General features: G+C 42.3%; 1 protein-coding gene and 1 long non-coding RNA gene across 2 annotated transcripts; both read right to left on the minus strand.

Moving 5' to 3' along the window:
• Window positions 1–4330: 4330 nt before the first annotated feature.
• Window positions 4331–5928, minus strand: LOC110522838 (uncharacterized). Its single transcript, XR_002473370.3, has 2 exons — window positions 5607–5928; window positions 4331–4896 (listed from the first exon to the last, which is right to left on the minus strand). It is a non-coding gene; the product is annotated as an uncharacterized LOC110522838 (long non-coding RNA).
• A 6030-nt stretch (window positions 5929–11958) lies between these two features.
• reep5 (receptor accessory protein 5) lies at window positions 11959–24599 on the minus strand. Its single transcript, NM_001165180.1, is given in 5 exon segments — window positions 11959–12352; window positions 12918–13086; window positions 21804–21942; window positions 23961–24054; window positions 24389–24599. Coding segments are annotated over 5 exon segments (585 nt in total). The 5' UTR covers window positions 24516–24599; the 3' UTR covers window positions 11959–12296.
• Between the last annotated feature and the right edge of the window lie 444 nt (window positions 24600–25043).

The following is a 25043-nucleotide window of genomic DNA, read 5'->3' on the forward strand; positions in this document are numbered from 1 at the left end:
TTGGGTTATTTTTTTATACCAGAAGAAATAGTGCCTCCAACACCACTTCCAGCAGCATCTGGTCTCCCATCCAGGGACTGACCAGGACCAACCCTGCTTAGCTTGTGCGAGTTCATTAGAACGTGCGTTGAAGATGTCGTTCCCATAGCAACGATTAAAACATTCCCAAACCAGAAACCGTGGATTGATGGCAGCATTCGTGTGAAACTGAAAGCGCGAACCACTGCTTTTAATCAGGGCAAGGTGACAGGAAATATGACCGAATACAAACAGTGTAGCTATTCCCTCCGCAAGGCAATCAAACAAGCTAAGCGTCAGTATAGAGACAAAGTAGGATCTCAATTCAACGGCTCAGACACAAGAGGTATGTGGCAGGGTCTACAGTCAATCACGGAATACAAAAAGAAAACCAGCCCCGTCGCGGACCAGGATGTCTTGCTCCCAGGCAGACTAAATAACTTTTTTGCCAATACAGTGCCACTGACACAATACAGTGCCACTGACACGGCCTGCAACCAAAACATGCAGCCTCTCCTTCACTGCAGCCGAGGTGAGTAAAACATTTAAACGTGTTAACCCTCGCAAGGCTGCAGGCCCAGACGGCATCCCCAGCCGCGCCCTCAGAGCATGCGCAGACCAGCTGGCTGGTGTGTTTACGGACATATTCAATCAATCCCTATCCCAGTCTGCTGTTCCCACATGCTTCAAGAGGGCCACCATTGTTCCTGTTCCCAAGAAAGCTAAGGTAACTGAGCTAAACGACTACCGCCCCATAGCACTCACTTCCGTCATCATGAAGTGCTTTGAGAGACTAGTCAAGGACCATATCACCTCCACCCTACCTGACACCCTAGACCCACTCCAATTTGCTTACCGCCCAAATAGGTCCACAGACGATGCAATCTCAACCACACTGCACACTGCCCTAACCCACCTGGACAAGAGGAATACCTATGTGAGAATGCTGTTCATCGACTACAGCTCGGCATTTAACACCATAGTACCCTCCAAGCTCGTCATCAAGCTCGAGACCCTGGGTCTCGACCCCACCCTGTGCAACTGGGTACTGGACTTCCTGACGGGCCGCCCCCAGGTGGTGAGGGTAGGCAACAACATCTCCACCCCACTGATCCTCAACACTGGGGCCCCACAAGGGTGCGTTCTGAGCCCTCTCCTGTACTCCCTGTTCACCCACGACTGCGTGGCCACACACGCCTCCAACTCAATCATCAAGTTTGCGGACGACACAACAGTGGTAGGCTTGATTACCAACAACGACGAGACGGCCTACAGGGAGGAGGTGAGGGCCCTCGGAGTGTGGTGTCAGGAAAATAACCTCACACTCAACGTCAACAAAACTAAGGAGATGATTGTGGACTTCAGGAAACAGCAGAGGGAACACCCCCCTATCCACATCGATGGAACAGTAGTGGAGAGGGTAGCAAGTTTTAAGTTCCTCGGCATACACATCACAGACAAACTGAATTGGTCCACCCACACGGACAGCATCGTGAAGAAGGCGCAGTAGCGCCTCTTCAACCTCAGGAGGCTGAAGAAATTCGGCTTGTCACCAAAAGCACTCACAAACTTCTACAGATTCACAATCGAGAGCATCCTGGCAGGCTGTATCACCGCCTGGTACGGCAACTGCTCCGCCCACAACCGTAAGGCTCTCCAGAGGGTAGTGAGGTCTGCACAACGCATCACCGGGGGCAAACTACCTGCCCTCCAGGACACCTACACCACCCGATGTTACAGGAAGGCCATAAAGATCATCAAGGACAACAACCACCCGAGCCACTGCCTGTTCACCACTTTCATCCAGAAGGCGAGGTCAGTACAGGTGCATCAAAGCTGGGACCGAGAGACTGAAAAACAGCTTCTATCTCAAGGCCATCAGACTGTTAAACAGCCACCACTAACATTGAGTGGCTGCTGCCAACACACTGACTCAACTCCAGCCACTTTAATAATGGGAATTGATGGGATATTATGTAAAATATATCACTAGCCACTTTAAACAATGCTACCTAATATAATGTTTACATACCCTACATTATTCATCTCATATGTATACGTATATACTGTACTCTATATCTCTCTGTACTCTATATCATCTACTGCATCTTTATGTAATACATGTATCACTAGCCACTTTAACTATGCCACTTTGTTTACATACTCATCTCATATGTATATACTGTACTCGATACCATCTACTGTATCTTGCCTATGCCGCTCTGTACCATCACTCATTCATATATCTTTATTTACATATTCTTTATCCCCTTACACTTGTGTGTATAAAACAGTAGTTTTGGAATTGTTAGTTAGATTACTTGTTGGTTATTACTGCATTGTCGGAACTAGAAGCACAAGCATTTCGCTACACTCGCATTAACATCTGCTAACCATGTGTATGTGACAAATACAATTTGATTTGATTTGAAGCAAGCCAGCAGTGGTATGCTGCTGGCATAGCTTGAACTTGAAGCTTGAACTTAAGCTCGAACTTGAAGCTCAACTGACGTTGGGTGATGCAACAGGACCACGACCCAAAACACAGAAGTAAATCAACAACAGAATGGCTTCAACAGAAGAAAATACGCCTTCTGGAGAGGCCCAGTCAGAGTCCTGACCTCAACCCAATTTAAAATGCTGTGGTAGGACCTCGAGCGGTTCACACCAGACATCCTAAGAATATTGCTGAACTGAAACAGTTCTGTAAAGATGAATGGTCCAAATTCCCTCCTGACTGCTGTGCAGGTCTGATCCGCAATTACGGAATACATTTGGTTGAGTTATTGCTGCCAAAGGAGGGTCAACCAGTTATTACACCCAAGTGTTCACATACGTTTTCCACCCTGCATTGTGAGTGTTTACACGGTGTGTTCAATAAAGACATGAAAACACATTGTTTGTGTGTTATTAGTTTAAGCAGGCTGTTTGTCTATTGTTGTGACAAATTTTATGACCAGTTTATGCAGAAATCCAGGTATTTCCAAAGGGTTCACATACTTCTTCTTGCCACTGTGTATGTGTGTGTATATATATATATATATATATTTATTGATATATATACACAGTACCAGTCAAGAGTTTGGACACACATACTCATTCAAGTTTTTTTTCTTTATTTTTACTATTTTCTACATTGTATAATAATAGTGAAGACATCAAAACTATGAAATAACACGTATGGAATCATGTAGTGATCAAAAAAGTGTTAAACAAATCCAAATATATTTGAGATTCTTCAAAGTAGCCACCCTTTGCCTTGATGACAGCTTTGCACACTCTTGGCATTCTCTCAACCAGCTTCATGAGGTAGTCACCTGGAATGTATTTCAATTAACAGGTGTGCCTTGTTAAAAGTACATTTGTGGAATTTATTTCCTTTTAATGCGTTTGAGCCAATAACTTGTGTTGTGATAAGGTAGGGGAGGTATAAAGAAGACAGCCCTATTTGGTAAAAGACCAAGTCCATATTATGGCAAGAACAGCTCAAATAAGCAAAGAGAAATTACACTTTTTTTGTTAACATGATTCCATCTGTTATTTCATAGTTTTGATGTCTTCACTAATATTCTATAATGTAGAAAATAGTAAAAATGTAGGATAAACCCTTGAATGAGTCGGTGTATCCAAACTTTATATATATATACACACACGGGATGCAGTTACTCAAATAATACAGCAGGTGGTTCTACAACTATAAATACATATTCATAACCTGGCTGCTTAATTATGACAAAACTTATACAACTAAGGATGTCTTTTTCAACCCTGTTACACCTGCAATCCTCCTCCATGCCATTGACCTTCAGATTGTCTCTATATTCTAAAATAATTCTCAGCAGAAAAAAAGATGTAGAATTAACGCTCTGCACACCCTGTTATTTTCCTTAGACTAATTGTAAGCTCCTTATTTTTCATGTACTTTACCTATATAGAATGCAAGGGTTGGATTTGCACTTAACAATTTCATGTAAAAAAAAAAAGAGTAAAAAATCTGGCTCGTGTTACCCTCATACATTATCTAGTGGTATCATTTACAATTGAGAACATATAGCTTATCTCAACGATATGGGGATGATTTGTGAGTTCAGCTATTCTCTGTCTCAGATGTACAATGACAAGGGGCACATTGATTGCATATGCCCATTAGGCCAGTAATGCCATCATACTGTATGTAGGTCTATGGCTGTATTGGTAATGCATGCCATTATGATAAGCAGCTAAATGGGTTCACATGGCTGATATCCTGAGACAGTGGAGCTCCCATTGGAGCTCTCACAACTGTACAAAAACAATGTTCAGTTAAAAAACACACCTTCACACCTTTTTATTGTAGAACTATGATCTGTGATTAATGAACATTGACACTAGTTCATCTTGAATAATGTTTTTTAAATTAACAATTAAAAACAAGTTTAAACATATAATTTCAAAATGTACAAATTAGCTAACTTGTTTGTAAATATTAGACATCTTAGTAAGGAGGCTATAATTACTAAAGCATCGTTTCAGGTGAACAAAGAAAGTCCATACCAGTTGTGACAAACCTTGATCCACTCCCTGATCTACTGGGTGAGCAGACTTCTACTTCCCACCAATAATACACATTATTATCAACTCATTCGGTTTGATCATTTTAATCAAATGTGTTAGTGCTGGGCTTGAACAGAAAGAAACCTGCACACCCAGCATACCTCCAGGAGAAGGATTGGCCTGCTACAGTTGTAATAGGTTTGTAGTCTAAATTGTGTGTGACTTTTAACTGTATTGTTGTATATAACATGTGCTAACGTATACAATCCATGGTATACGAGGATGTGCCAGCAGGTTCTTGGGACATTCACTGGGACCTCTTCATCTGCAGACAGTGTTTCACAGCTGAGGAGAGACAACAACACAAACAGGCTCCATTATATTGCAATTAGACAGCCCTGACTATTATCTCTGTTTGTCTTCATGGTTTTCCTATCAAGGACTAGAACTGTAGAATATTTTAATACACTATGTCATCCCACAACCTGCCCTATCTAACTAGCTAATAGACCTACTCCCTTGTCTGACAGCTGGAGCAGGACATGCTTTCACCCTGTTGAAATTTAGAGTAGGCCTTTTTAATTTACAATGATAAATAGGCCTACATCAAGACAACAAGCTAATATGAAGTTTGCTAGCTGATTATATTTCACTTAGCTATAGTATGTAAAGTTGTCTAGCTGGCTAGCTAGCAGCTCATTAGCCTACACACAATTGCCTGTTGTAGCTAGCTAGCTAATAATACTGTAACGACCCTGGGTTTATGAGCGCGGAACTCGAGCATGCCTTTGCGGCACAGTCGATAGCGCGCCGGACCAAGGGCTAGAAGGTCGAGGGTTCGAGACCTGCTCCCTGCTGTTCATTACAATACTGTAAATACTGTAATGACACTGCAGGGGGCAGGTCTCGAACCCTCGACCCTCCCCTCAATGAGCGCTAGTTTGCGACTCGACGTCTTTTCGGAACAAGCTCACCGGCCAAGCACACGCATTCTAAATGTTTATTTTGGAGCAAAGGGTTGTCAAGCGGAGGCTCCGCTTATGGTCAAAACATACCGTTAGGGGCCAAGCTGAAATGTTCTCCTTAGGTTGAAGAGGCACTATTGCGCCTTCTTCACCACGGTGTTGTGTGGTGGGACCATTTCAGGTCCTCTGTGATGTGCCCACCAAGGAACTTGAAGCTTTTTACCCTCCACTGGGGCCACGTCGATGTGAATGGGGCGTGTTGTCTCTGTGGTCTCCTGTAGTCCCAGATCAGCTCTTTCGTTTTGTTGACATTGTGGGAGAGGTTATTTTCCTGGCACCACTCCGCCAGGAGTAGTAGTAGGCTATCTCATTGTTGTTGGTAATCAGGCCTACCACTGTTGTGTCATCAGCCAACTTGATGATTGAGTTGGAGACGTGTTTAGTCACACAGTCATGACCAATGAATTCAAAGCTGCATTATATTCATTGGCTAAATGCCATGCTAAGTGCGTACGGCCCAGTACATCACTGGGGCCAAGCTTCCTGCAATCCAGGACCGCGCCTATATCGGCGGTGTCAGAGGAAAGCCCATAAAATTGTTAGACTCCAGTCACCCAAATCATAGACTGTTTTTGCTGCTATCGCATGGCAAGCGGTACCAGAGCACCAAGTCTAGGAACAAAAGGCTCCTTAGCAGCTTTTACCCCCAAGCCATAAGACTGCTGAACAAATAATCAAATGGCCACTGGACAATTACATTGAACCCCCCCCCCAATTAGTTTTGTACACTGCTGATACTTCTATGCATAGTCACTTCACCCCCCCCCCCCCCCCCCCCCCCACTTCACCCCTACCTACATGTACAAATGACCTCTAACCTGTACCAAATGACCTCTAGCCTTGTTATTGTGTTAATTTTTTAAATTTTTTTTATTTCATAAATATTTTCTTAAGTCTTCCTGAACTGCGCTGTTGGTTAAGGGCTTGTAAGTAAGCAATTCACGATAAGGTCTACACTTGTTGTATTCGGGCGCATGTGACAAATAAAGTTTGATTTCTAAATATACAGTGCATTCAGACCCCTTGACTTTTTCCACATTTTGTTACGTTACGCCTTATTCTAAAATGGATTACATTTTTTTCTCATCAATACCCCATAATGACAAAGCGAAAACAGTTTTTTGAAAAACAGATACCTTATTTACAAGTATTCAGACCCTTTGCTATGAGACTCTAAATTTAACTCGGGTGCATCCTGTCTACATTAATCATCCTTGATGTTTCTACAACTTGATTGGAGTCCACCTGTGGTAAATTCAATTGATTGGACATGATTTGGAAAGACAAACACCTGTCTATATAAGGTCCCACAGTTGACAAGGCATGTCAGAGCAAATACCAAGCCATGAGGTCGAAGGAATTGTCCGTAGAGCTCAGAGACAGGATTGTGTCTGGGGAAGGGTACCAAAAAATGTTTGAAGCATTGAAGGTCCCGAAGAACACAGTGGCCTCCATCATTCTTAAATGGAAGAAGTTTGGAACCATCAAGACTCGTCCTAGAGTTGTCCGCCCGGCCAAACTGAGCAATCGGGGGAGAAGGGCCTTGGTTAGGGAGGTGACCAAGAACCCGATGGTCACTGTGACAGAGCTCCAGAGTTCCTCTGTGAAGATGGGAGAACCTTCCAGAAGGACAACCATCTCTGCTGCACTCCACCAATCAGGCCTTTATGGTAGAGTGGCCAGACAAAAGCCGCTCCTCAGTTAAAGGCACATGATAGCCCGCTTGGAGTTTGCCAAAAGGCACCTAAAGGACTCTCAGACCATGAGAAACAAGATTCTCTGGTCTGATGAAACCAAGATTGAACTCCTTGGCCTGAATGCCAAGCGTCACGTCTGGAGGAAACTTGGCACCATCCCTACGGTGAAGCATGGTGGTGGCGGCATTATGCTGTGGGGATGTTTTTCAGTGGCAGGGACTGGGTGACTAGTCAAGATCAAGAGAAAGGTGAACAGAGCAAAGTACAGAGTGATTCTTGATGAAAACCTGTTCCAGAGCGCTCAGGACCTGACTGGGGCGAAGGTTCACCTTCCAACAGGACAACAAGAGCCGGACTTGAACCCGATCGAACATCTCTGGAGAGACCTGCAAATAGCTGTGCAGCGACACTCCCCATCCAACCTGACCGAGCTTGAGATGATCTGCTGAGAAGAATGAGAGAAACTCCCCGAATACAGGTGTGATATGCTTGTAGCTTCATAATCAAGAAAACTTGATGCTGAAATAGCTGCCAACGGTGCTTCAACAAAGTACTGAGTAAAGGGTCTGAATACTTATGTAAATGTTTTATTTATTTCACCTTTATTTAACCAGTTAGGCTAGTTGAGAACAAGTTCTCATTTGCAACTGCGACCTGGCCAAGATAAAGCATAGCAGTGTGAACAGACAACACAGAGTTACACATGGAGTAAACAATTAACAAGTCAATAACACAGTAGAAAAAAAAGAGAGTCTATATACATTGTGTGCAAAAGGCATGAGGAGGTAGGCAAATAATTAAAAATTTTGCAGATTAACACTGGAGTGATAAATGATCAGATGGTCATGTACAGGTAGAGATACTGGTGTGCAAAAGAGCAGAAAAGTAAATAAATATAAACAGTATGGGGATGAGGTAGGTAAAATTGGGTTGGCTATTTACCGATGGACTATGTACAGCTGCAGCGATCGGTTAGCTGCTCAGATAGCAGATGTTTGAAGTTGGTGAGGGAGATAAAAGTCTCCAACTTCAGCGATTTTTGCAATACGTTCCAGTCACAGGCAGCAGAGAACTGGAACGAAAGGCGGCCAAATGAGGTGTTGGCTTTAGGGATGATCAGTGAGATACACCTGCTGGAGCGCGTGCTACGGGTGGGTGTTGCCATCGTGACCAGTGAACTGAGATAAGGCGGAGCTTTACCTAGCATGGACTTGTAGATGACCTGGAGCCAGTGGGTCTGGCGACGAATATGTAGCGAGGGCCAGCCGACTAGAGCATACAGGTCGCAGTGGTGGGTGGTATAAGGTGCTTTAGTAACAAAGCGGATGGCACTGTGATAAACTGCATCCAGTTTGCTGAGTAGAGTATTAGAAGCCATTTTGTAGATGACATCGCTGTCAGCCCACTGGCTCAACTGAGGCCCCCCCCCCCCACACACACACAGAGGGCCACAGTTTAGAGAAGTCATCTCAGACAGATCCAGCTCAGAGGCCCAACTCCTGAGCTTCCATCAGCATTATTTTAAAATGAATGTTCATGCAACAAAACAAAAAAATCTAACACGTATCAGAGACTATGCATCTTGATGGGTATCGAATTGTTAAGGAGAGAAGCACATCCCTAGTAGATAACAGGCGTTAGAAACGTTTGGTGATCAATGAGACAGAGCTAGCTAACCAGCTGAGCTAGCAAACAATGTTACAAAAGTAACATTTTGGATTGGAAAAATACTCTCAACAGGCTCTGCAATTCATAAATCAGAGTAGCAAGTAATCATGATGCACTGTTCAATTATTTATCCATTTAAACATACATTTTTTGAAGAAACCGCAGTTTTTGCCACAGCCTTCAATGGCGCTCATGCGTTTTAAACGTGAGCTTGTCCAAAGTGTCGGACTGGAAGACAGCTGCTATCCATTGGAGCACTGCAATTGGTTTCCCAAAACGCTGGGGCCAGGCTTAGCAAAAGGTCATTGGGTGAAAGTTTGCAGTGTATATACCTCGAGCGTATCAAAGTTATATGTGTGTTGTGAATCGCGAACGGGATACATTTATAGCCTGGTAAAAACGTTAGAGCCTATTGTGCAATATGTTCCAAAATGCAAATAAAATACACATGTGACAGTAATTCAGAGATGCAGTTCATGAGCATAGTGTTTCTGTATTTGTCTGGCTACGATGTACATTTCGACACGTCTTCACTCCATGACTGTGTAACAAGAACCCAGCATTATTTTCGGAATAAAAAAAAATCCATGCATCATAGACAACGTCAGAAAGTAGAAGTTACATTTATTAGACATCGGTAGTTTCATTTCTCTTGAAAGCGAGCAGAAAATTATGTTCGGTAAGCACAATTAGAAGTTACATAAAAATAAATGTAATTTCTGATTTCTAATTTTTGATGCATGTTTTTTTTCTTTGGGAAATAAATGCTAGGCTCTTGTTACACCGTTTACACAGTCATGGAGTAAAGACGTGTTGAAATGTCCCCGAGTCCGGGTTATTCAATTGAGTATAATATCCTAATTTAGCACAAGTTGTAAGTATAGGGTTGAACAATGGCGACGAGGATAACGTTTGAAAAAGTATAGTCAAATATGAAAAGTGTGTTCGTGTCGACAAGATGGAAAGCACCGTACTAAAGTTTGACTGCTACAGTGAACCTGCTACACTCGTCCGCGTTGAACTAGGTGGTTGATGGCGTTAGAGCAGGATGAATACTACCGGTTTATAATTCCCAACAACGCACAGAAAAATGACAGTCAGGTTGCACCTAAAGCGAGAGGGAAAACCACTGACTTCATCACACCTCTATCAGAAACCATGGAGATACGTGCTGCTGCTCACACCAATGCACCACATTACAATGGCCCCTCCCACTGTCCCCAACACCGAGTAGGCTTCCTTTCACCCTTCATTTCATGGACAACCAGGACACTGGCAATGTTGCACTGATATCATGCTTAAAAACATTTCCCAAATATGATACTGGTTACCTGGTAATGGTTTCTTGTTGACAATCCTTGAACACAGCGCCAGGCCTACAGGTACACGTGACATAAAGTGGAGGGAGGGAGAGAACACTCAATATTCTCAGTGGTATAAAGTACTTAAGTGAAAATACTTAAGTCTTTTTTTTTTTTTGATATCTGTACTTTACCTTACTCTTTATATTTTTGACTACTTTTACTTTTACCACACTCCTAAAGAAAATAATGTACTTTTTACTCCGTACATTTTCCCTGACACTCAAAAGTACTCATTACATGTTGAATGGCTAGCAGGACAGGAACATGATCCAATTCATACACTTATCAAGAGAACATCCCTGGTCATCCCTACTGCTTCTGATCTGACAGACTCACTAAACAGAGAACATCCCTGCAGGTAGCCTCTGAGCGTTGGGCCAGTAACTGAAAAGTTGCTGGATCAAATCCCAGAGCTGACAAGGTAAAAATCTGTCGTTCTGCCCCTGAACAAGGCAGTTAACCCACTGTTCCCTGGTAGGCCGTCATTGTAAATAAGAATTTGTTCTTATCTGACTTGCCTAGTTAAATAAAACAATCCCTCTGATCTAACAGACTCACTAAACAGAGAACACGTGGCCATCTGTACTGCCTCTGATCTGGCAGACTCACTAAACACAAATACATCTTTTGTGAGTGTTGGAGTGTGCCCCTGGCTATCCCGTACATTTTCAAAACAAAATGGGTCCGTCTGCCATATAAGAAATTTGAAATCATTTATACTTTTGATACTTGAGTATATTTACAACCAAATACTGTTACTCAAGTAGTATTGTACTGGGTGACTTTCACTTTTACTAGAGTAACATTTAAGTATGACAATTGGGTACTTTTCCCACCATTGAATATTCTAGCATCTCATGCACCGCTGACAGCAAGGGTTCAGCACTCATCTACCTTTCACCTCTGCATCTCTAACCAATAAACAGACAAAACATTGTTTTTCCATTATTGATCATGAATGTACATCAATTGTTCCTCATTCATCAGTCTATCGTGTTACCAAAGGATACATGGGAATGTTTCTGCTTCAAGCCCAGAGGGGTATACGTCAAAACAGGATCAATGAGTTAGCCTGCTAACTTGCCTATTCAGAAGAAGTTTTGTTTAGAAGGATATGCTTGAAATTGGCATCATCTACTTAACTCAACAACCAAAAACACATATCTAAATCTAGCTTTATGAACAAGAAATTAAATGGTTCTTTCTGGTTGTTTGTCAAAGTTAACTTGCTTTGTAGTATACCCTGCTGGACCGGGCTACATAAGCTGGAACTAACCTGGCAACAGATGGCTGCTGATCTCTGATCTGCCAACGTGTCCTTGAGCAAGTCACTTAACCCCTACAATTGCCCCAGCGATGCTGATCTGCAGCCGAGTCTGTGCTGCTGCCAGCCTTGTGTGTTTGTGCTGTTTATTAGGTTGGATTTTGTATCAGCAAATCAATCCTTTTCCATGTAAAGTTAATCTTCTATCAGTATCTTTCTTCTATAAGCAGGCCCCAATTTACAGGGGAGGTTCAGGTATGCAAATCAAAACAGTAAATCCAGCCAAAATGTTAGCTTTTGGTCTAGTACACGTCACAAACTCTCTGCCAAAAATAACATTGTAAAAAAGACCATAATCCATACACAATGAGGGAGAGAAACAATGGAGAAATAACAGCAAGTTTCTTTTTTATTTTATTTGGGTACTTAAAGCGTAGCAGGAGGAGAAACAACATCACTGGCTCATTACAGCCTAAAGGTACGCAAACAAGTTAAAGGTTTCAAACGGTTTTACATCACTCTTGGATACGTGACCATCTATCGCTGTGTTTTTTTTATTTTTTTTTTACAGACAAACTGTGCAAGACCAAGATGCTATCCTTCAGATAATTTATAAAATAATAAACAATAAAAAAAATCCAAGGCAACATTTATGAGCTGTGTAACACAGTCCACTCCAGAGATGACAATGCTGTTGAACTTTGTGAACTTTGTCCTCGCGGCGCCTTTAGGAGTCCTTCTTCATCCCCTCCTCCCACATTATGTTCGCCGTCGCTTTCTTCGCTGTGGAACAAAAACATTACACTTTAGACGTAAGAGGCATACCTAAACAACTCTGCCTGTCTGTCTGTCAGTCAATAGGCCTACGTCAACAAAACTATATGTGTGTCTGCCTGTCTGTCAAGAGACCTACCTCAACACCGTCTGCCTATCAAGAGGCCTACCTCAACAACACCGTCAGTCTGTCTGTCAGAGAAGCAGTCACAGACAATTTGACAATGAAAATGAATGGTCAAGACCAGAGCATTCCAATTAATGTGATGCTGACCTTTTAAAATTGGACATTTCAACAATGGCCATTTAAAATCTGTTAATGTGACAGGTTCACCGTTCCTCAATAATGCAATGAAGAAAACGTGTTACATTTCCGAAAACTGTCTGAACCCATTCCTCAAGACCTGTTAGCGCGAAAGGCATCACCGTCAGCTACTGTCAAAGAGCAGATGCTGCATATTTAATCCTTTAAAATGGTAAAGATAAGATTCAAAAGGGCAAAAGCTGAGACGGTTTTAAAAAGGATTCATCGTGTTTCAGAGAGACATTGAAAACAGATGCCCGGTGTGCCTACCTTCATCTTTGAACTTGTCCGCAGCCTCTGTCGCCTTGCCCTTGAGGTCCTTGGCTATGTTGTCAATCTTGGACTCGTGCTTGAGGAAGATGGGGCGGATGATCCGCGTGTATATCTGGATGGATCCGTTAGAAGGAGTTGGAGCCATGCACCACACCAAGAAGGCACACTGAGGGGAAACAAACAAAAGAACGTTCTCACCCAATGCTTCCAGGAAACGCCGCCAAGAATAAATCTCTGAGTAAGTGCTCTAGCAAATTACACAAGCTGGCAGGCATGAGCTCCGTTGCCATGGAGATTTAGATGGGAAGGAAATAAGTACATCTGCTTCATACCAGCACATGATGGATGTAGATTAAGGAAGGAGATTAAGTTATTGAATCGAGTCCATATAATGTTATGATTTAACATGCTTTTAAATACCTTAACGATGAGCTACTGTGCCTTCAGAAAGTATTGCACCCCTGGACTTTTTCTAAATGTTGGTGTGTTACAAACTTAAAATGTCGTCACTGGCCTAAACACAAGACCCCATAACGTCAAAGTGGAACTATGTAGAAATGTTTACAAATTAATTACAAATTAAAAGCTAATGTCTGGAGTCAATAAGTATTCAACCCCTTTGATATGGAAAGCCTAAATAAAGTTCAGGAGCAAAGATTTGCTAAACAAGTCACATAATAAGTTGCATGAACTCGCTCTGTGTGCAATAAGTCTTTAAAACATTTTTTGTGTGTATCAATACAAAGATAGAGGCATCCTTCCTAACTCAGTTGCCGGAGAGGAAGGAAACCGCTCAGGGATTTCACCATGAGGCCAATGGTGATTGTAAAACAATTACAGAGTTTAATAGCTGTGATATAAAACTGAGGATGGATCAACAGCATTGTAGTTACTCCACAATACTAACCTGATTGACAGAGTGAAAAGAAAGAAGCCTGTACAGAATAAAATATTCTAAAACATGCATCCTGTGTGCAACAAGGAAAAGTAATACTGCAAAAAATGTGGCAAAGCAATTAACTTTCTGTCCTAAATGCTAACTTATGTTTGGGGAAAATCCAACACATTACGGAGTACCACTCCATATTTCAAGGATTTTTATTTTTTTTATTTCACCTTTATTTAACCAGGTAGGCTAGTTGAGAACAAGTTCTCATTTACAACTGCGACCTGGCCAAGATAAAGCATAGCAGTGTGAACAGACAGCAACACAGAGTTACACATGGAGTAAACAATAAACAAGTCAATAACACAGTAGAAAAAAAATAAAAAAGGAGTCTATATACATTGTGTGCAAAAGGAATGAGGAGGTAGGCGAATAATTACAATTTTAGCAGATTAACACTGGAGTGATACATGATCAGATGGTCATGTACAGGTACTGGTGTGATACTGGTGTGCAAAAGAGCAGAAAATTAAATAAATAAAAACAGTATGGGGATGAGGTAGGTAAATTGGGTGGGCTATTTACCGATGGACTATGTACAGCTGCAGCGATCGGTTAGCTGCTCAGATAGCAGATGTTTGAAGTTGGTGAGGGAGATAAAAGTCTCCAACTTCAACGATTTTTGCAATTCGTTCCAGTCACAGGCAGCAGAGAACTGGAACGAAAGGCGGCCAAATGAGGTGTTGGCTTTAGGGATGATCAGTGAGATACACCTGCTGGAGCGAGTGCTACGGGTGGGTATTGCCATCGTGACCAGTGAACTGAGATAAGGCGGCGCTTTACCTAGCATGGACTTGTAGATGACCTGGAGCCAGTGGGTCTGGCGACGAATATGTAGCGAGGGCCAGCCGACTAGAGCATACAGGTCACAGTGGTGGGTGGTATAAGGTGCTTTAGTAACAAAGCGGATGGCACTGTGATAAACTGCATCCAGTTTGCTGAGTAGAGTATTGGAAGCCATTTTGTAGATGACATCGCCGAAGTCGAGGATCGGTAGGATAGTCAGTTTTACTAGGGTAAGTTTGGCGGCGTGAGTGAAGGAGGCTTTGTTGCGAAATAGAAAGCAGATTCTAGATTTGATTTTGGATTGGAGATGTTTGATATGAGTCTGGAAGGAGAGTTTACAGTCTAGCCAGACACCTAGGTACTTATAGATGTCCACATATTCTTGGTCGGAACCATCCAGGGTGGTGATGCTAGTCAGGCGTGCGGTTGCAGGGAGCGAACGGTTGAAAAGCATGCATTTGGTGTTACTAGCGTTTAAGAGCAGTTGGAGGCCACGGAAGGAGTGTTGTATGGCGTTGAAGCTCGTTTGGAGGTTAGATAGCACAGTGTCCAAGGAAGGGCCAGAAGTATACAGAATGGTGTCGTCTGCGTAGAGGTGGATCAGGGAATCTCCCGCAGCAAGAGCAACATCATTGATATATACAGAGAAAAGAGTCGGCCCGAGAATTGAACCCTGTGGCACCACCATAGAGACTGTCAGAGGACCGGACAACATGCCCTCCAATTTGACACCCTGAACTCTGTCTGCAAAGTAGTTGGTGAACCAGGCAAGGCAGTCATTAATAAAACCGAGGCTACTGAGTCTGCCGATAAGAATACGGTGACTGACAGAGTCGAAAGCCTTGGCCAGGTCGATGAAGACGGCTGCACAGTACTGTATTTTATTGATAGCGGTTATGATATCTTTAGTACCTTGAGCGTGGCTGAGGTGCACCTGTGACCGGCTCGGAAACCAGATTGCACAGCAGAGAAGGTACGGTGGGATTCGAGATGGTCAGTGATCGGTTTGTTGACTTGGCTTTCGAAGACCTTAGATAGGCAGGGCAGAATGGATATAGGTCTGTAACAGTTTGGGTCCAGGGTGTCTCCCCCTTTGAAGAGGGGATGACCGCAGCAGCTTTCCAGTCCTTGGGGATCTCAGACAATAGGAAAGAGAGGTTGAACAGGCTGGTAATAGGGGTTGTGACAATGGCGGCAGATAGTTTCAGAAATAGAGGGTCCAGATTGTCAAGCCCAGCTGATTTGTACGGGTCCAGGTTTTGCAGCTCTTTCAGAACATCTGCTATCTGGATTTGGGTAAAGGAGAAGTTGGGGAGGCTTGGGCGAGTAGCTGCTGGGGGGTGGGGGTGAAGCTGTTGGCCGAGTTTGGAGTAGCCAGGAGGAAGGCATGGCCAGCCGTTGAGAAATGCTTGTTGAAGTTTTCGATTATCATGGATTTATCAGTGGTGACCATGTTACCTAGCCTGGGCAGCTGGGAGGAGGTGCTCTTGTTCTCCATGGACTTTACAGTGTCCCAGAACTTTTTGGAGTTAGAGCTACAGGATGCAAATTTTTCCTTGAAAAAGCTGGCCTTTGCTTTCCTGACTGACTGTATTGGTTCCTGACTTCCCTGAACAGTTGCATATCGCGGGGACTATTCAATGCTATTGCAGTCCGCCACAGAATGTTTTTGTGCTGGTCGAGGGCAGTCAGGTCTGGAGAGAACCAGGGGCTATATCTGTTCTTAGTTCTGAATTTTTTTTAACGGAGCATGCTTATCTAAGATGGTGGGAAGTTACTTTTAAAGAATGACCAGGCATCCTCAACTGACGGGATGAGGTCAACATCCTTCCAGGATACCCGGCCCAGGTCGATTAGAAAGGCCTGTTCGCAGAAGTGTTTTAGGGAGCGTTTGACAGTGATTAGGGGTGGTCGTTTGACTGCGGACCCGTAGCGGATACAGGCAATGAGGCAGTGATCGCTGAGATCCTGATTGAAGACAGAGGGGTATTTGGAGGGCCAGTTGGTCAGGATAACGTCTATGAGGGTGCCCTTGTTTACAGATTTAGGGTTGTACCTGGTGGGTTCCTTGATGATTTGTGTGAGATTGAGGGCATCTAGCTTAGATTGTAGGACTGCCGGGGTGTTAAGCATATCCCAGTTTAGGTCACCTAACAGAACAAACTCTGAAGCTAGATGGTGGGCGATCAATTCACAAATGGTGTCCAGGGCACAGCTGGGTGCTGAGGGGGGTCAGTAGCAGGCGGCAACAGTGAGAGACTTATTTCTGGAGAGTTCGAACTGTTTGGGTATGGACCTGGAAAGTATGACATTACTTTGCAGGCTATCTCTGCAGTAGACTGCAACTCCTCCCCCTTTGGCAGTTCTATCTTGACGGAAAATGTTATAGTTGGGTATGGAAATCTCAGAATTTTTGGTGGCCTTCCTAAGCCAGGATTCAGACACAGCAAGGACATCAGGGTTGGCAGAGTGTGCTAAAAGCAGTGAGTAAAACAAACTTAGGGAAGAGGCTTCTGATGTTGACATGCATGAAACCAAGGCTTTTTTCGATCACAAAAGTCAACAAATGAGGGTGCCTGGGGACATGCAGGGCCTGGGTTTACCTCCACATCACCCGTGGAACAGAGGAGTAGGATGAGGGTGCGGCTAAAGGCTATCAAAACTGGTCGCCTAGAGCGTTGGGGACAAAGAATAAAAGGAGCAGATTTCTGGCCGTGGTAGAATATATTCAGGGCATAATGCGAAGACAGGGGTATGGTGGGGTGCGGGTACAGCGGACGTAAGCCCAGGCACTGGGTGATAAGAGAGGTTGTGTCTCTGGACATGCTGGTTGTAATGGGTGAGGTCACCGCATGTGTGGGAGGTGGGACGAAGGAGGTATAAAGAGTGGAACTAAAACAATGATAACTAACCTGAACAACAGTATACAAGGCATATTGACTTTTTAATGAATTTATCTTATTAACACTGTTCTAGCTAGCTATTTGTGTAGGTAGCTATCAAGTAAACCCAATGATAAAGTAATCGCAGGTGTTGATTGGGAGAGCTAGCTAAAACAACAGGTGAGACAACAACAGCTAATCAGCTAACACAACAACAGCAGGTAAAATGGCGATGACTAGGCAGAGAGGGTCGGATTAACTACACACAGAGCCTGAGTTTGCGGCTGGGGCCGACAGATAAAAAATAAATTAACAGAATGGAGTACCGTGATTAATGGACAGTCCAGCAGGCATCAGATATGTAGCCAGGTGATCATAGTGTCCAGGGGGCAGCAGTAGATGAAACAGGGGAGCCGCCACTACGCTAGTGACACGGCGTTTAAAGTTAGTAGCCCCGGGCTAGTAGGAGCGTCTGCTCCGACGGAGGCCGGATGAAGGCACAGCGGATGGAGTATTCGTCGGCAGACCAGTCGTGGTGGTGCCGCGGGGCGCCGTGTCGACAGAGATTCCAAGCCAGATGGTGAAAGAGGTATTGTGGAATTTAGATTGCTAGCCGGGAGATGTGCCTGGCTCACGGCTAACTGGTGCTAGCTTCGTGGCAGTGGCGTTAGCCACTATATCCAATCGGTAGCAGCGGTGATCCGGTGCCACGGTCCAGCGTTTACAGCAAGGATCCGGTGGAGTTTTGGGCTCTAGCCGTGTACGAGTGGAGTTTGTGTGAACAGCTGAGTAGGCCGGGAGGTGGGCCTCGGGGATAGCTTCGGTACTGGGTGCCACAGTGAGTGAAAGCTAGCTGTGATCTAGCTAGCTGCAAGCTGTGAGCTAGCTAGCTGTAAGCTGTGAAGATCAGAAGTAGTGGTCCAGGGATTATGGCAGGAATCCGGCGTTGTTGTGGAGAGACAGTCCGATATTGGTAGACTAGTGAGTATTATCCAGGCTATAAACAGGGCTGGTATCTGTGCAGAAGGTAAAAGCCGCTAGAAGTGGTTAACAATGACTAAATAGCTTGTAGCTAATTAGCTGGTTAGCTTCTGGAGATTCTTGAATGTGTTCTAAAACTGAAAATAATAGCGATTCCATATCACATTGGGTGAGGCAGGTTACCGGAAGGTATAATCGAATAAAAAAATTGAAAAGAGATTGAAAATAAATTGAAATATATATATACAAAAAATACGAAAAATAAAAAAGTACACGAGAGGACAAAAACACGTCTTCACTGCTACGCCATCTTGGATAGTGGTAACTGCATCATGTTATGGGTATGCTTGTAATTGTTAAGGACTGTGGGAGGTTTTTTTTATAAAAAAAAAAGAAACAGAATGGAGCTAAGCACAGGCAAAATCCCTGAGGAAAACCTACTTCAGTCTGCTTTCCACCAGAAACTGGGAGATACATTTTTTTTTTTAAATCAGCTGGACAAACCTAAAATACAAGGCCAAATCTAACCTGGAGTTGCTTACCAAGAAGACAGTGAATGTTCCTGAGTGGCCAAGTTACATGTTGCAAGACCTGCAAAAGGTTATCTAGCAATGATCAACAACCAATTTGACAGAGCTTGAAGAATTTTGAAAATAATAAACGGGCAATTGTTGCACAATCCAGGTGGGGAAAGCTCTTAATTAAAAGACTTCCCCAGAAAGACTCAAAGCTGTAATAAGAGACTTCCCCAGAAAGACTCAAAGCTGTAATTGCTGCCAAAAGGTGATTATAACATATTGACTCTGGGTTCAATACTTATCTAATCAAGATATTAGTGCTGAGAGATTAGTCCTTTTTTAGATTGGTTCAGATTCATTTCGATTATAAAAGAAATAGGTTTTTGATTTGGATTATTTAGGTTGAATGCTGTAACACAGAACAAAACAATAAAAGTTCCATGATGGTAGTGACTGCCCATTACTGCTAATCACTTATTAGCCATCATGTCTACTTTAAAAAAATATTTCAGTTGTTGTGTATTACATTTGTTTTATTTGATTACTTTATTTCAATCTAAGTCATCTCATCTTTATAGATCTGCTGTCTGACAAAAATCACTTTTCTAGTTCTTCAAACTAAACAAGGCATACTTTCATTACTGCCGAATACCAACTATCACTTAGATCATGTGTTTTCAGGTAGAGATGCCCGATACCCCTCAAAATAACGCACTCCATCTCTTCCGTAGCAGTCATAAAAGAAACACAGACCGGACAAGTAGATAAGAAATGGATTATGGTCATTATAGTTAATTACCACGTTTTATGAGCTAAACTATGTAGAACATTGGCCTGTTGATCTGATAAACACTACCAGTCAAAAGTTTTAGAACACCTACTCATTCAAGGGTTTTTCTTTATTTTTTACTATTTTCTACATTGTAGAATAATATTGAAGACATAAAAACTATGAAATAACACATATGGAATCATGTAGTAACCAACATATGCTGAGCACTTGTTGGCTCATCCCAAAAGTTGGTTGAGGTCCGGGGATTGTGGAGGCCAGGTCATATGATGCAGCACTCCATCACTCTCCTTTTTGGTAGAATAGCCCTTACACAACCTGGAAGTGTGTTGGGTCATTGTCCTGTTGAAAAACAAATGATAGTCCCACGAAGCCCAAACCAGATGCGATGGCATATCGCTGCAGAATGCTGTGGTAGCCATGCTGGTTAAGTGTGCTTTGAATTCTAAATACATCACTGACAGTATCACCAGCAAAGCACCACCATAACACCTCCTCTTCCATGCTTAAAACGGTGGGAAATACACATGTGGAGATAATCTGTTCACCCACACTGCATCCCACAAAGACACGGCAGTTGGAACCAAAAACCTCCAATTTGGACTCCAGACAAAATAACACATTTCCACCGGTCTAATGTCCATTGCTCGTGTTTTTTGGCCCAAGCAAGTCTCTTCTTCTTATTGGTGTCTTGTAGTAGTGGTTTCTTTGCAGCAATTTGACCATAAAGGCATGTTTTCCTCTGTACAGTTGGATCTTGAGATGTGTCTGTTACTTGAACTCTAAAGCATTTATTTGGGCTGCAATTTCAGAGGCTGGTAACTCTACTGAACTTATCCTCTGCACCAGAGGTAACTCAGGGTCTTCCATTTCTGAGACACAGTTTCATCATAGCGCTTGGATGGTTTTTGTGACTGCACTTGAAGAAACTTTCAAAGGTTCTTGAAATTTTCCAGATCAACTGACCTTTGTTTTAAAGTAATGATGGACTGTTGTTTCTCATTGCTTATTTGAGCTGTTCATGCCATAATATGGACTTGGGTCTTTTATCAAATAGGGCTATCTTCTGTATACCCCGCTACCTTGTCACAACACAACTGATTGGCTCAAATGCATTAAGAAGGAAAGAAATTCCACAAATTAACTTTTAACAAGGCCCACCTGTTAAATGAAATGCATTCCATGTGACTACCTCATTAAGCTGGTTAAGAGAATTCCAAGAGTGTGCAAAGCTGTCATCAAGGCAAAGGGTGGCTATTTGAAGAATCTCAAATATAACATTTTATGATTTGTTTAGCACTTTTTTGGTTACTACATGATTCCATATGTGTTATTTCATAGTTTTGGTGTCTTCACTATTATTCTACTATGTATAAATAATCAAAATAAAGAAAAAGTATGTGTTCTAAAACGTTTGACCGGTAGTGTAGCTCCAGAGAAACTGCATTGCGTGCGTTGAGCTCGCAGGGGGGGGACGACGACGAACAAATTGGAATTCAAATTATTGAACAGACATCAGTGATTTAGTCATTTAAAACCAAAAAAAAGAACTGCAATGTTTTTTCTTCATGAATTGTTTTCCACATTTTAGCATTGTTCTTCTACTTTGACATTAGTTTTGTTTAGATCTTAGACAAAATTAAAATTAAAACAATTTTAATCCCACTAACAACAAAATGTGAAAAAAGTCAAGGGGTGTGAATACTTTCTGAAGGTACTGTAAGTGTGATTTATTTTCAGAATTCACACCTTTTGAAGTTGAAAACATTTCAGCCAATTATTTAACTATGGAGTGTGTTTGGATGTTGGCAACTGTGTTCAGAAGGTTTCACAATAGCAGGACAGTTTGACAAATGAGGGTGTATGTGCACTGCACATCATGCATGCCCTCAATGTTAATCTCATCAAATAGTATCAAAGATTAGGAAACCACTGTACTTCAGGACCTTGAGGTTAAGGACAAACACCAGTATGCATTACCTTTCCCATGTAGTAAAATGGGAACCAGGACAGGAAGATGTCAGCAAAGAACTCTGCCACGCTGAACACTCCATACACCACCCAGTAGGTCAGCCATTTTGTGTCATCATCTTTGGTTACACTCTCAATGGCTTTGATCCTGCAATTAAAGGATAAGTCCATGTCAGCGACAGGATGCCTAGAAGCATAATGGAAAAGTATCATGCAAGATGACATGAACACACTGAGCAGGATTCATAACAAACACGAATTCGCATTGATTTTATATTTGGGAAAGAATAGCCAGGCTGTTAAGCTACAGGCTAAAGAAAGAACATAATAGATACAATACGGCCTGACAACTAGGTTTCCATGGTAATATTTTGACTCACGAGTGGGAGTTCAGAGCAAATTGTGAGTCTTGTCTCAATGTTTTGCATGCCAAATAAGAGTGAGTGTTCCATTTTTATCATTGAACAGCACTTGCGTTGTTTCACTGTGTGCGCTGACGTTTGTAAACTCATCCATATCTAAACAAGTTATGAATTTAATAATATAACTTGTACGAGGATAACACTATACGTCAGAGTTCAGTTGAACTTTGTCCAGACATGCAGAGTTAATCACAAGGAGCAACTCAAATGACTGAGTCACTTACGTTTTGTTTCTGTGGTTAATCATGTGCATCTGGATTTTCCTCTCTGTGCTTATTGCCCAGTCTCTTGCAACACTCCACAAGAGCAGCAGTAGCCTCATGGCTGCTTTTTAGCCCCACATTTAGGCCTACATGTTGAATAACTAAAATATAGTACTCATTGCAGATCCATACGGTCAGTGTGTCCGGGAGAAAATGTGATCTCCTCACCCCGAGGAGTGATTTTATATCATTCATAGAGTTAGAGTTTGATTAGATCATCCACACCAAAAAAAAAAAAGTGTTAGATTGTGACATTTTAATGTTTCAACAGTTTTTGCACAATAGAGAGCGGAACCACAACACAAAGTAGCCAGTTAATCATGTGGCAATACATTTAATAGGATTACGGCTATAGCATATTGCTGCACTAAAAGTATTTTACGCAACTGTAGACACAGGAAGCATACATTACTACCTTATGAAAGATGCCTTTAACCCATAACAGTTTAAGCCTCTGAGGGGGGGGGGGGGGGGGGTTCTACTATGCTATATGGAATTGTTTTAAGGTCATACAAGGATAATCTTGGTATTTGATTTTGAATTTTAAGACCCCTTAATGCATAATAAAATAATAATAATTAAATATTTTAATTATTATTTTTGTCCTTACTGCTATTAGCCCATACAAACGCATTCACTACATGGAACAACAGATTGTAGTCCGCTGCCCCCTTCAAAAAAAGAAAGTTTGTTCTTTAGTGTCTGTCCTATAGGCCAAATCGTTCGGACGCTACGGACGATTTTGAGAGAGATTTCCGGGACGTCTCATGGTCTGACAAACACCGCTCTAGCTCTGCCACCTTTCACCGCAGAGACGGAAGTGCAACGTTGGCGGATGTGGTGGATTGAGCCGCAACTAATGCAAAATAAAAAACATCTCTCTAGTTTAAATTGACAGATTCTTATGGGGATTTTTGTATTGTGCTAATTAGATTTCCGCGGAGGCGAGAACATCGACTCTAGGTTTTTTTTAAAGGTGATATCAATCACACACCCGACCTGCAGACACAATTGTCTACAATTGAACCTTAGTTAGTATGTAACAACTTGTTGTAAGATGCTGCTGGCATATTGCCGAGTACTTTACCAGTGTCATTCAAAGAATCCTGACTCTCAAGCTAATAGTAAGGTAAACATGCACTTTGGACCCAGACATTATTCTTCAGCATGGGCTACTGTATGACTAACGTTACATTGGTAACACCCATCAAGCAAAATGTGTTTAAAATTATTCACAAGATCAAATAGGCTCTCTCCGTGCAACGTGGGCGATTGATTCCCCGTTGGGCCTTGTGGGCAATGTTGAAACAGCATAGTGATATTGTGTTCATGCTATTGGGCGTGCGTGTGAGGAACAGGGTAGGGTGGGTCATATATGACGCAATTCATTAATTGCTTTTTTTTTGCCCAGAACAGGGCAGCAACAATTTAATATTTGGTTTGCTAAATGACCAATTTATGAGAAGAAGAAAAAGACTTACGATATGTAGGCTGGATAAACAAATCCGATGAGGTTGCACAGTAGGGAGGCTCCATACCCAATAACCAGGTAAATTGCGAGAATGACGACGACAACTGCAAGATAATAACATCTGTTTATTAGCCTACAAATGTCATCGATTAATATAAGTGATTGTCTAAATATCATCTAGTCAAAAAATAAAAATGGTGTACAGTATGCTCATATGGAAACGTATTGTATTCTGACAAAGCCCATCAAAACGTACAACAATTTATTTGATCAGAATATTGACTTGACGTTATTTGTCAAAATAACAAACTGTGCCACGACCGATGCAGGCTGTGTTACCAGAACTCACAGCATACCCTCATGTTCTTTTCAATAAATAGATCCCTTGTCCCCCCCCCCCCTCCCTCCCTCCCAATCTCATAACAGCAAAATACTTACCGATTGCGATATAGGCCCTGTTTACTCCAGTTTTAGCTTCTATCTTTGCCAATGCATCGGTCATGAAATTCTTTTCATGAAGAAACTTGTCGAATCTCTCTTTTATGTCCTGTACCATTGCTGCCATGATTTTCGTGTTGTATGGTGCTGGTTGGCTATTGAACTGCGACACCCATGCAACTCTATCCTGCTTCTTCTCGCTGTTCAGAGTAAATGAATGGAAGCACGGCCAGAATCACACTGAACGATACGTCACTGCAATATGTCTACAGCCACACCCAATACTTTGATGACATTGCTAAATTGTATAAAATCAAATTGTATTTGTCACATGCGTCGTAAACAACAGGTGTAGACTAAACGTGACATGCTTACTTATAGGGCCTTTCCAACCATTCCAGTGTTTTACTTGCTATATTGTATTTACTTTGCCACCATGGCCTTTTTTTTGCCTTTACTTCCCTTATCTCACCTCATTTGCTCACATCGTATATAGACTTGTTTATACTGTATTATTGACTGTATGTTTGTTTTACTCCATGTGTAACTCTGTGTCGTTGTATGTATCGACCTGCTTTGCTTTATCTTGACCAGGTCGCAATTGTAAATGAAAAATAATAACGCAAGCAATAAATACACAATGACAAACGATTTT

This window comes from Oncorhynchus mykiss, chromosome 5 (assembly GCF_057628025.1).
Source record: "Oncorhynchus mykiss isolate SJ-2025 chromosome 5, ASM5762802v1, whole genome shotgun sequence".
Lineage (NCBI taxonomy): Eukaryota > Metazoa > Chordata > Actinopteri > Salmoniformes > Salmonidae > Oncorhynchus > Oncorhynchus mykiss.